This window comes from Trachemys scripta, chromosome 10 (assembly GCF_013100865.1).
Source record: "Trachemys scripta elegans isolate TJP31775 chromosome 10, CAS_Tse_1.0, whole genome shotgun sequence".
Taxonomy (NCBI): domain Eukaryota; kingdom Metazoa; phylum Chordata; order Testudines; family Emydidae; genus Trachemys; species Trachemys scripta.
Window position 1 is genome coordinate 37926741 of NC_048307.1, and position 13289 is coordinate 37940029.

Sequence of the window (13289 nt, forward strand, 5' to 3'; positions counted from 1 at the left end):
GAGCACCCTGCTGGGAGTGGGCTGCAGAGTGGGGCGGAGCCCTCCCGGCAGTCAGCACGGCAGGCTGGCGGCGGTTGTCTTTTGGGGGCCCCACTCCCCTGGCCAGAGCGCCGTCCAGAGCGCGGCCAGCCCCGCGGCCTCGGTCTCCCCCAGCCGGCAATCCCAAGTGCCTTCCCAGGAATCAGGGCCCTGGCGGCAGGAGGGGCCGAGTGGCGAGCGCCCTGGCTGAAGGAAGCCCTGGCTGCCCCCCTTCTCTCTCTCTCTCCCTCCCTCCCCTTAGCCAGGGTGTGGAAGCTGAACACAAGTACAGTGGAACCCTGCTATAACGCAACCCCGCATTTACCGCGATTGAATCTTTTGGACCCCAATGATCCCGTTATAGCGGGGTTCCACTGCAGTTGCTGCCAGGGTGGAGGTGGAGCGTCTGTCTCCTGAGTTTGAACAGCCAGACACAGTCTAGGAGAAAAGCTCAGTGCAGAGCTATATGGCTCATGAAAGCTTTGCAAGAGCACTCTAACAGCAAGCCACAGTAATGCGTTCTGGTGTCCTATGCTTTACCTGGCCCTGCTGCTTGGTGTACATCTGTGTACATAACACTGACAATGAACCTATTAATGTTGTGGTGCTTTCTGTGCATTTATGATTATGCTGTGCCACTGATCCTACGAGTCTTTTGTGCATTGTGACATAACTTCTAAGTGGTGCTTTTTACTACTGCCAGGCATTATGTAGCATAGGTTGGGAACTAATAAAGATGGATTATTTTCCAAACAATAGTTTTTTTTATTGGGTAATGAAAACACTTCAAAAACAATTCTGTGCAAGTTAAAAACAAATGCATTAAAACCTTAATTTATGAAACAAAGCCTAAAGAAGGGGAAGGAACATTGATGTCTATTTTAGCTACATGTATGTCAACCTTGGCACACTCAGGTCAGTGTACATGAGGCTCTGGTTGTCCTTAAAGTCCTCTGGTGGGGGAGAGGTCGGGATAGGGATGTGGCCCCTGCTGCCATGTGGAATGTTGAGGGGGCCTGTAGGGAGGTGCTGTACTGGAGTCCTCTATGGTCTGCAAAGGGAGTCCAGCCCGGGATTGTTGAACCTGTAGATCTTCAAGAGTCTGCAGCACCTGTGTATTGCAACTAGAGAAACCCCATTATGTCCTGATGCATCTCCCTCTCCTGGGCCTTTCTCCTGTCTGCTCTTTCCTTTTCCATACAGTCTGCAATATTCATTCTCCAGGCCCTGTGCTCACTGTCCAATGCAGCAGTGGCTTGAAGGATCTCACTGAACATATGATCCCAAGTCCTCTTCTTTCTCCTCCTTTTCTGGCTCAGGCGTTCCGCGGGTTTGGAGGGGGAACTCCTCAAGGTTGCAATGGCAGTAGCTACAGATAAAACACAGAGAGGTACCATTGTCCCTATAGTCACAATAGAAAGTGAAAGTTAAGTTTCAGAATTCCCTTCCATTGCTCCCCTAGAGTTTTAAACAAGACTTGCTGATTGACACTTCTGCTTGGGAGTGCTTGTGCACACTGCCACTCTCAGCACTAGCCAGGGTGCGTGTGGCACGCCAGGATGAAAGAAATGAGGAGGGAATTGCTCAGTTGCATGAAACTGAGTCTAGGGCAGTGGCACTGAATACAGGTGTGATGGGTTGTCACCCCTGAGGTGCAGTCTGGAAGCTGTGGGAATTGCATCTCTTTAAGACACGCACACAACTAGGTTGGGGACACAGCTAGCCTCACCCAGGCCCTGTTATCACCCAACATGACAGCAGGTAGCACCACTCACCCAGACTGGGCTATCTGAATGCAAACAGCAGACCCCAGCCAGTTTCCCAGCTCCTGAGGCACGCACCCCCCTCTGTAGTATAAACCCAAAATTATGTCTACTTGTACTGCACAGGGATCTGCACAATGTAAGCTCATTAATATGTCCTCACCTTCCTCAATGTGGAGAGGAATATGCACATTTGTGGTAACCAACCTGAGATTTTTCTCCCAGACACGTTACTTAAAGGCACACAGGTTTAGGTTAAAATATAAACAAGTTTATTAACTACCGAAACAGTGTTTTGTTTTTTTGTTTGTTTGTTTTTTTTAAGGGATAACAAACAGATTATCTAGTAAATAAACAAAACCACAAACTAAGCCTAAAATCCTAGAAAGATAGGATATGAATTAGCAAATTCCAACCCTGGCTTATTATACAGGCAGGCTTGCAGATTCTTAACGGATAAGCTGCATTTGTTCTGCAGCTTGGGATCCCCTCCCCCATTCCAAGTCTTTCTTTAGGAGCTTCTCTCAGGTGTTCAGTTGTGGGGAGTGAAGAACAATAGATGTCACTTCCTGCCGTGTATAGCTTTAGAATATGGAGGGAACCCTTTGTTTAAAAAACAGTTCCCAGCCCAGTTTGTGGAAAAATACATGCTCCCAAAATGGAATCCAGAGTCAGGTGGGCTGGTAACATGTCCATTGCAGAGTCATAGCAGCCATTACTCACATCGTTCAACAAAAAAACTTCAAAACAGACTTCAAAGAGAAACCGCAGAGCTACAATTCATTTGCAGATTTAATACCATTAATTTGGACTTGAATAGGGACTGGGAGTGGCTGGCTCACTACAAAAGCAATTTTCCCTCTCTCGGTATTAATACCTCCTCATCAATTATTGGGAGTGGACCACATCCACCCTGACTGAATTCATAGAATATCAGGGTTGGAAGGGACCTCAAGAGGTCATCTAGTCCAACCCCCTGCTCAAAGCAGGACCAATTCCCAACTAAATCATCCCAGCCAGGGCTTTGTCAAGCCAGGCCTTAAAAACCTCCAAGGAAGGAGACTCCACCACCTCCCTAGGTAATGCATTCCAGTGCTTCACCACCCTCCTAGTGAAATAGTGTTTCCTAATATCTAACCTGGACCTCCCCCACTGCAACTTGAGACCATTGCTCCTTGTTCTGTCATCTGCCACCACTGAGAACAGCCGAGCTCCATCCTCTTTGGAACCCCCCTTCAGGTAGTTGAAGGCTGCTATCAAATCCCCCCTCATTCTTCTCTTCTGGAGACTAAACAATCCCAGTTCCCTCAGCCTCTCCTCGTAAGTCATGTGCTCCAGACCCCTAATCATTTTTGTTGCCATCCGCTGGACTCTTTCCGATTTTTTTCCACATCCTTCTTGTAGTGTGAGTCCCAAAACTGGACACAGTATTCCAGATGAGGCCTCACCAATGTCAAATAAAGGGGAACGATCATGTTCCTCGATCTGCTGGCGAAGCCCCTACTTATACAGCCCAAAATGCCGTTAGCCTTCTTGGCAACAAGAGCACACTGTTGACTCGTATCCAGCTTCTCGTCCACTGTAATCCCTAGGTCCTTTTCTGCAGAACTGATACCTAGCCATTCGGTCCCTAGTCTGTAGCAGTGTATGGGATTCTTCCGTCCTAAGTGCAGGACTCTGCACTTATCCTTGTTGAACCTCATCAGGTTTCTTTTGGCTCAATCTTCTAATTTGTCTAGGTCTGTATCCGATCCCTACCCTCTAGTGTATCTACCATGCCTCCTAGTTTAGTGTCATCTGCAAACTTGCTGAGAGTGCAGTCCACACCATCCTCCAGATCATTAATAAAGATATTAAACAAAACCTGCCCCAGGACCAACCCTTGGGGCACTCCGCTAGAAATCGGCTGCCAACTAGACATGGAGCCATCCATCACTACCCGTTGAGCCTGACGATCTAGCCAGCTTTCTATCCACCTTACAGTCCATTCATCCATACTTCTTTAACTTGGCGGCAAGAATACTGTGGGAAACTGTATCATAAGCTTTGCTAAAGTCAAGGAATAACACATCCACTGCTTTCCCCTCATCCACAGAGCCAGTTATCTCAGCGTAGAAGGCAATTAGGTTAGTCAGGCACGACTTCCCCTTGGTGAATCCATGCTGACTGTTCCTGATCACTTTCCTCTCCTCTAAGTGCTTCAGAATTGATTCCTTGAGGACCTGCTCCATGATTTTTCCAGGGACTGAGGTGAGGCTGACTGGCCTGTAGTTCCCCCAATCCTCCTCCTTCCCTTTTTTAAAGATGGGCACTACATTAGCCTTTTTCCAGTCATCTGGGACCTCCCCCGATTGCCATTTTCAAAAATAATGGCTAATGGCTCTGCAATCTCATCCGCCAACTCCTTTAGCACCCTGGGATGCAGCGCACCCGGCCCCATGGACTTGTGCACGTCCAGTTTTTCTAAATAGTCCCAAACCACTTCTTTCTCCACGTAGGGCTGGTCACCTTCTCCCCATATTGTGCTGCCCAGTGCAGCAGTCTGGGAGCTGACCTTGTTCGTGAAGACAGAGGCAAAAAAAGCATTGAGTACATTAGCTTTTTCCACATCCTCTATCACTAGGTTGCCTCCCTCATTCAGTAAGGGGCTCACACTTCCCTTGACTTTCTTCTTGTTGCTAACATACCTGAAGAAACCCTTCTTGTTATTCTTAACATCTCTTGCTAGCTGCAACTCCAAGTGTGATTTGGTCTTCCTGATTTCACTCCTGCATGCCTGAGCAATAGTTTTATACTCCTCCCTGGTCATTTGTCCAATCTTCCACTTCTTGTAAGCTTTTTTTTTTTCCGTTTTAAGATCAGCAAGGGTTTCATTGTTTAGCCAAGCTGGTCACCTGCCATATTTACTATTCTTTCTACACATCGGGATGGTTTGTTCCTGCAACCGCAATAAGGATTCTTTAAAATACAGCCAGCTTTCCTGGACCCCTTTGCCCTTCATGTTATTCCCCCAGGGGATCCTGCCCATCTGTTCCCTGAGGGAGTCAAAGTCTGCTTTTCTGAAGTCCAGGGTCCATATTCTGCTGCTCTCCTTTCTTCCTTGTGTCAAGATCCTGAACTCGACCGTCTCATGGTCACTACCTCCCAGGTTCCCATCCACTTTTGCTTCCCCTACTAATTCTTCCCTGTTTGTGAGCAGCAGGTCAAGAAAAGTTCTGCCCCTAGTTGGTTCTTCCAGCACTTGCACCAGGAAATTGTCCCCAACACTTTCCAAAAACTTCCTGGATTTTCTGTGCACCGCTGTATTGCTCTCCCAGCAGATATCAGGGTGATTAAAGTCTCCCATGAGAACCAGGGCCTGTGATCTAGCAACTTCTGCTAGTTGCCAGAAGAAAGCCTCGTCCACCTCTTCCCCCTGGTCTGGTGGTCTATAGCAGACTCTAACCACGACATCACCCTTGTTGCTCACGCTTCTCAACTTTATCCAGAGACTCTCAGGTTTTTCTGCAGTTTCATACCGGAGCTCTGAGCAGTCATACTCCTCTCTTACATACAACGCAACTCCCCCACCTTTTCTGCCCTGCCTGTCCTTCCTGAACAGTTTATATCCATCCATGACAGTACTCCAGTCATGTGAGTTATCCCACCAAGTCTCTGTTATTCCAATCGCATCATAGTTCCCTGACTGTGCCAGGACTTCTAGTTCTCCCTGCTTGTTTCCCAGGCTTCTTGCCTCTGTGTATAGGCACTTAAGAACTCCTTGATCGTCCCTCTTTCTCAGCATGAGACAGGAGTCCTCCCCTCTTGCGCTCTCCTGCTTGTGCTTCCTCCCAGGATCCCATTTCCCCACTTACCTCAGGGCTTTGGTCTTCTTCCCCCGGTGAACCTAGTTTAAAGCCCTCCTCACTAGGTTAGCCAGCCTGCTGGCGAAGATGCTCTTCCCTCTCCATTAGGTGGAGCCCGTCTCTGCCTAGCACTCCTCCTTCTTGGAACACCATCCCATGGTCGAAGAATCCAAAGCCTTCTCTCCGACACCACCTGCGTAGCCATTCGTTGACTTCCACGATTCGACGGTCTCTACCCAGGCCTCTTCCTTGCACAGGGAGGATGGACGAGAACACCACTTGCGCCTCAAACTCCTTTATCCTTCTTCCCAGAGCCACGTAGTCTGCAGTGATCCGCTCAAGGTCATTCTTGGCAGTATCATTGGTGCCCACGTGGAGAAGCAGGAAGGGGTAGCGATCCGAGGGCTTGATGAGTCTCGGCAGTCTCTCCGTCATATTGTGTATCCTAGCTCCTGGCAAGCAGCAGACCTCTCGGTTTTCCCGGTCGGGGTGGCAGATAGATGACTCAGTCCCCCTGCGGAGGGCGTCCCCGACCACCACCACCCTTCTCCTCCTCTTGGGAGTGGTGGTAATGGAACCCCCATCCCTGGGACTGTGCATCTTTTGCCTTCCAATTGGTGGAGTCTCCTTCTGCTCCCTTCCCTCAGATGGGTCATCAAGTCCACTCTCCTCATTAGTACCTGTAGAGAGAACATGGAAACGATTGCTCACCTGTATCTCCATTGCTGGTGCGTGGACACTCCTCTTTCTCCTTCTGGAGGTCACATGCTGCCAAACCCCTTCACAATCCTTCTGTCCCTGCTGCGCCTGCTCTGAATCTTCAGAACATTGTGGCTGTAGAAGCATCTCCTGATGTCTGTCCAGGAAATCTTCATTTTCTCTTATGCAGTGCAGAGTAGATACTAGTTTCTCCAGCCGTCGAACCTTCTCTTCCAATATGGAGACCAGCTTGCACTTTGTACAGACAAACATGGCACAACCTGTGCAGGATACAACAGCTAATCGCTCACCTTCCATATCACCGTCCTCTTAAGAGCTTCCTCAACTGTTGCAGGAACTACTCAGAGGAACCTGCAGATGAAAGCCTCAGTGAGCTCTCCCCAGACAAACTCCCTCTGTTAGCCTCTGCTGTTCGCCGCTCAGCTGGTTCGCTGCTGACTGCCCTTATATACCAGTCAGGCCCACTTAAGGCCAACCTGAATTGGCCTTGTCAACACTGGTTCTCCACTTTTAAGGTAACTCTCTTCTCTTCATGTGTCAGTATATTTATGGCTGCATCTGTAATTTTCACTTCATGCATCAGAAGAAGTGGGGTTTTTATCCACAAAAGCTTATGCCGAAATAAATCTGTTAGGGCTAGTCTACACTGGCAATGCTAAAGCACTGCCGTGGTAGCGCTTTAACGTGCCTTGCGTGGTCGCTCTTAAAAAAAACCCACCTCAACGAGGGTGTGGCTCCCGGCATTGGGGGACTGTTTACACTGGCACGTTACAGTGCTGCAATTTGTTGCGCTCAGGGGTGTGTTTTTTCACACCCCTGACTGAAAGTTGCAGCGCTGTTAATTGCCAGTGTAGCCTTTAGTCTTTAAGGTGCCACCAGACTCCTTGTTGTTTTTTGTGAATACAGACTAACATGGCTACCTCTCTGATGCTTAATCACAGATTCATCAGCAGGGGAGTTGGAAATAAGAAATTTACAATTCACCTGAAAGACAATTGGCAGCTCACTTATGCCATGGAACTGCCTGACCCCATAACCCAGCAAAGACTTTTCCAGTACAAAGGGTCAGATTTATAAGGGGGAAAAATGTCTTTAGATACCTTTCTTCCCCACTCCCTGCTTGAAAGACAAAAGGACATCATTGAACTGGGGAGAGTGGTATTGGCCTGGAGTTCTTCCAGCCAGTATAGACCGTTGTAAACTTTTGGGTGAGAGAAACCTTTTTGTTTTTAAACTTACTAGCCTTGGTAAAGCTTAGGAATTAGCTTACATGCTTATATTATTTTTTTTTGTAACCAATTCTGACTTTTATGCCTTATCACTTGTAAATCACGTATTTGATCTTTCTCAAGTTAATGAACTTGTTTTACTCTTTTATCTAAACCAGTGTGTTTGATTGAAGTGTTTGGGAAATCTCAGCTCGGGTCAGCAGGGCTAGTGCATGTTCATTACCCTTTGTTGAAATGCTGGACTAATTTATGAGCTTGTACCCTCCAGTGGGCTAGTGAACAGTACATTTCTGGGGGGCAAGGCTGGGACTGAGGGATATGTGGGTGTTTCCCTGTATCTGTTCATGGATGGCAGGGCATATCATTTATGTATTCAGCTGGGAGTGACTTTGCATGCTGGTGGCTGGGAGTGAACCGAGCCTGTAGGGGTTTGCTGTTTTATTAGCAAAGCAATCTAAAAGGCATCCCAGGCTAGAGGACACAACAGTTCAGGTTGCACCCTGGGAATGTCACAGCTGTGATCCTGCTAAGTTGGGGGTGCCATCATTGAAATGGGAAATTAATTTACACACTCACTTGAGGTTCCTTTCCCTGCATCGGGCTTGCGTATGCTTGACTGCTGGGACTGACTGGATTGCAGTGGAATCTCAAACAGATCCTGGCTCTGAGCATAGCTGGACCACCCCAGTTGCATGTCCCCTTCCTCTCAATGTCCCTTCCAGTCCTATGATGCTATGATCCTCCTCCGCCTCCTTTCATGCAGTGGCCTGTGACTTAGGCTCCTCAGAGGTATCCCCGGTGCTGTGCGGGATGGTAGTGGGGTCTTCGCCAAGTATATCATGCAGCTCTTTGTAAAAGCGTCATGTCTGCGGCTCAGTACCAGATTGACTGTTGGGCTCCCAAGGTTTCTGATATGCCTGCTGCAGTTCCTTCACTTTCATGCAGTGCTGCCGCTGATCCCTGGCATCCCCCTTCTCCTGCATCCCCCGCGCAATGTGTTCATAGCTGTCCATGTTTCTCTGGCTGGTCTATAGCTGTGATTTGCATAGCCTCTTCTCCCCACAGGCCCAGGAGATGCACTATGGCCTGGAGTGGATCTGGAACATACAACCAGCGTAGTCAGCTGGGCAGTTGCATACAACAGTGGAGATCTGCTAGGTGTGCTCACCAAGATGGACAGTCAGGAAAAGGCATTTCAAAAGTTTGCAGGGAATTTAAAGGGTGATGGGACTTCTGGACTCCGTGAACTCCACTGCCCTAGAGGTCACGAAGTGTGACTGGAGTGGTCAGTGTTGAACATTCTGGGACAACTGCTGGAGGACTGTTAGGGTCATCATAGATGTCTACATTCACACTGTTGACCTCAGTACACTGACCATGGCTCAATGCCACTTGGAGAAGTGGAGTCACTATGTCGGCCTAATGGAGAGCTTACGTCGGTGGGAGACAAATTTAAGCATAGACACATGCACAACTAAGCTTACACAAGGCAGCTTATGTCGACCTAACATTGTAGTGTAGACCAGGCCTAAGTAACCTCAGCTTAGTTTCTAGTGTCTGATCTTTCTGCTGAGTTGGTGTTTTCTTCCTGATGGAAGAGACTAGTTAGTTTGTATGGCCCCGAGTCTCCCCTGCTCTATCTCCCTGTCTATCCAGGTTCTTACACTAGATGCTGAATTTCTACATCTGGCCTTGGTTGCAACTTTCTCTTGAAGAACAGGAAGGGAGGGGATATCTCTGGGATTCTTGCTAGTAGAAACATTGTCTCAGCTGGTCAGCAGAACTGAAGTGGTTGGTTTTTGTTTATCTTTAGTCCTAACTGGATCTGAAGACATGGACAAGTGGGAAGCTACAATGAAGGTTTTGGAGAGTCTGATTCGAAGGAATTCAGCTACTACAAGAGAGGTAAGGCCTCATGAGCTGTTCCAATGGGCTTTAGTCAGAGGGTTGCCATCTTGGCCTCAGAAGGAAGCTAGGCATAACACAGTGCAAGACGGTAACACATAAAGAGCGACAGACCAGGCTGACTTGCCCTGGAGTTGGGACAGACCATGGTGATGGCAGCTGGCTCTTCTTGTCTTTTTTTGGAATCCTTTTGCAGTGGGAATGGAGACCAGGAGACAGGTAGAGCCTTCCAGTGAGCTTCGGGTTGAGGAGGATATTGGAAGTGGCACACTTTGTCCAGGGCGAGCAGAGCTGCCTGTGGAGCAGTTTTGAAGCCTAAGCAGGTGCAGCAATGCAAATCAGAAGACAACAAAATGTCTTTATGCTTTCATCAGACCCATTGTGTTCCACTCTTTCTGGCTCCTCATCAAAAGATGTTTGGGGCAGACTAGTCAAGATGCAGAGCCTGGGTGGGCAGAGAGAAATTGGGACTAGGGGGTGCTGATGCAATGGCTCTTCACCATGGGTCATCTGCAGGGACTGAACTTGGATCTTTTCAGTGCCAAAAGCATGGTCCTCTACCAACTGAACAAGAGATGTAACTGGTAGCAGTTGTAAGTTCTTATTCTGTTGTATGGGCTGGCCACCAAGGGCGGCAGGCTTGTAGAAATTTTGGTGGTGTCCAGAACGCTCAGAGCCTGCCCCCCACCTGCCTAAGGCTCTGGGATGGAGTTTGGGTTGGGGGAGGAGGTCTTGGGTGCAGGCCCTGGGTTGGGGCAGGGAATTGGGGTGTAAGACAGTTGAGAGATTGGGGTCTGAGGTGCAGGCTCTGGGATGGAGTTTGGGTGCTGGGTGCAGGCTCCGGGCTGGGGCACAGGGTGGGGGTGCAGGCTCTGGGAGGGAGTTTAGTTGTAGGCTCTGGGCTAGGGAAAGGGGTGGGGCTCTGGGAGGGAGGCTGGCTGCAGGCTCTGGGCTGGGGCAGGGCCTGGGGGTGTAGGTGGGGGGTGAGGGCTGCAGGCTTTGGGACAGAGTTTGGGTTCTGGGTGCAGGCTCTGGGCAGGGGCTGGGGGTGTAGGAGGGGGTGAGGGGTGCAGGCTCTGGGACAGAGTTTGGGTGTAGGCTGGGGGTGCAGATTCTGGGAGGGAGTTTGGGGGCCTGGGAGGGGGTGATAGGTGCTGGGGGGGGGGGAACTGCCATCACATGTGGCTTCCTTCCTCCCCTGCTGCCTCTCGCCATAGCCTCACTGGGGATGGGGGCAGGGCCGGTGCAACCATTTAGGCAAACTAGGCGGGCGCCTAGTGGTTGGGGGCGCCTAAAAGCCTGCTCAGGCAAGGAGGTGGAGTGGAGGTGAGCTGGGGCGGGGGTGCATGGGGAGGGCCGCCCGCAGTAATGGGGGGGTGGGGGGGCGTGCACAGGGGATCACCTCCCCGCCCCAGATCACCTCCACTCTGCCTCCTCCGCTGAGCACACAGCCCCTGCTCTAAGTCTCCTCCAATCTGCGCCGCAAGCCTGCGAGGGGAGGAGAATTAGAGCGGTGCCGGCGTGCTCAGTGGAGGAGGTAGAGCTGAGTTGAGCTGGGGCGGGGTTAGCTGCCGCGGGGGGAGTCTCCCTAGGCGGGGTTAGCTGGGGGAGGGGGAGGGGGGGCGAAAGGTGGAAGTTTCACCTAGGGCACGAAACTTCCTTGCACCGGCCCTGGGTGGGGTTGCCCCTTGCCCAGTGTTTGCAGGAGTGGTGGCTGCAGGGGAGAGGGGGGTGGATCACAGGGTCAAACACTCACCGAAGCCCCAGCAGCTGCTCAGGTGAGTCATGGAGGTCCACTCCAGATGTCTCCCGCCGGAAGCCCCCTCGGCGTCTGGTGTCTGGGGAGGGGAGGGCTGCCAAGCATGTGTGTGCCCCCTCCCCCTCCCCCTCCTGAGGTACAGTAGCAGCAGCAGCTGCCTCAGCCTGCTGCTGGCAGTGGAGGCCAGGGAGAGCTGTGCGGCTTTCACTCAGGCAGGGGCGCTCCGGGGGTGGGGGGTAGGCAGGGGCCAGGAGAGAGACTCAACTCCAAACATTGGTGGAGCCGGGCCCCCAGCCCTGAATATTGCTGGAGCCCGGGCACCACAAGAGAATATAAGTCGCCGCCCCTGCTGGCCACTAGAGGGATCACTTACTGCACACATGCACTGTAGGTTTTACTGAGATGTCTTTTCCATTCCTTGCCACTAAGGTTCTTCCAAAAGCCATGTTTAAAAGGGGCATGGATGTCAACCAAGTGGTTAGTCACTGCTTTGAGCAGTCCTATCTCAGTGGCACCCTGGCTTGTCATGTCCTCTGCTGTGTCTGATAGTCAGGCCCTGCCTCTTCATGTCCAGTCCTCTCAGAGGCAGCCAAGATGAAGTTTGTTTCTGCATCTTCCTTTGTAAACCCTCAGGAGAGGGAAGAGCTTGCTGCCCAGCAGGTGGCCTCTCTGCTTTTGTATTTTGTGCAGGTGAGCATGGAGCTGGCTAAAGTACTGCTGCACCTGGAGGAAAAGACCTACATAGAAGGCTTTGTGGAGCTCCGTAAGAGAGCCCTAGTGGCTGTCACCATCACAGATCCAGTACCAGTAAGTCTCTGTGCTTCTCCCTCCTCGTAATAGGCACAGGCTTAAGGATTTGAGCAATTGCAACTGGTGTCTCTTGCTGGCGTGGCAGAAGCAGTTTCCATGATGGCAGGCTGGATGACCCTTTAGGGAGCAGGCTGAGTTTGTGTGAAGAGCTGTCCTGCCTCCTCACTAGCTGGGCCATGAACTGGAACGAGTATCTGCATTGGGATGATTGGAGCCAAGGTGTTAGAGGGTTAGTGGCTGAGAGGGAAACTCTGGGCTAGAGATTTAGACAATTGAAATGATTAGATAGGAAGTGTCCAGAGGTGATGGAGAAATGTGAGTGTGTCTCAGGGCAAATTAGCTAGCCTTGGGCAAGTCCCAGAGCCTCATTGTGCCTCAGTTTCCACATCTGTGAAAGGAGACTTCTTTGCTTCTGAGACGTGCTAAGGTTGGATTAGTTACTGATTGCAGAGCACTTGGAGACCCTGGGTGGAAGGTGCTATAGAATGGCAGAATCATGTTGGTGGGTATTGGCTTCCTCTTGGGAGGATGTGGCAGTGCAAGTCCCTGAATTTCCCCTGCTCGGATGGTGGTTCTCCCCCATTTGTGGATTTTCCTGGTTTATTACTAACAGGAGTTAGGATTTCTCCTCTTTAGAACTCCAACCCTCGGGGAGGAGTTGGGAGGGGTGGGGGGAGCAGGCTTCTTCCCCAGTTATTGGTTCATGCTCGTTATTCCCTGGCTTGGTGCAGGTGGTGCAGTATCTGACCTCCCAGTTCTATTCCCTGAACTACAGTCTCTATCAGCGCATGGACATTCTGGATGTAAGTGACTCACCTCTTCCTTCCTCTTTGTTCTCTAGCTCCTCCCCTTCCTTTTACCTTCCCATCCATGAGTCCCCCTGTTGCATCAGACCTGTCTCTGAGAGAGGAGCTGGGGTAATTCCTAGACTCCTGATTAAAAAGGACAATGGGGCAAAGCAGGAGCAGCCTGGGGGAAGCTGTTACGTTAACATCAGTTACTGCCCTTCATTTCCTGCCCTCAAAGCTGTACTGTACAGCTGTGATGGGAACCAGGGAGGAAAGAGATAGCAACGCATAGGCCAGGATGGTGACCACTTGTCTGGAAGCAGACAGTGGTTTTTAGGGAGTCTACTAAAATTTCCTGGTGCTTTTTCAGTCTACTGCCTGATTAACTTCTTAACCAGGCACCCTCCCCATGCTGCAACCCCACTTCACTTACTGTACCTAGAGAAGGAGCC

General features: G+C 50.5%; 1 protein-coding gene across 6 annotated transcripts in view; it reads left to right on the top strand.

Moving 5' to 3' along the window:
* TELO2 (telomere maintenance 2) overlaps positions 1 to 13289 on the top strand; it is a 56456-nt gene that overhangs the window by 20310 nt on the left and 22857 nt on the right. For all 6 annotated transcript variants that reach the window (XM_034784215.1, XM_034784213.1, XM_034784214.1 and 3 more), the window contains exons 13-15: positions 9389 to 9480; positions 11930 to 12046; positions 12781 to 12852. In XM_034784215.1, coding sequence (XP_034640106.1) covers positions 9389 to 9480; positions 11930 to 12046; positions 12781 to 12852 — 281 coding nt within the window. The remainder of the gene's footprint in view (positions 1 to 9388; positions 9481 to 11929; positions 12047 to 12780; positions 12853 to 13289) is intronic.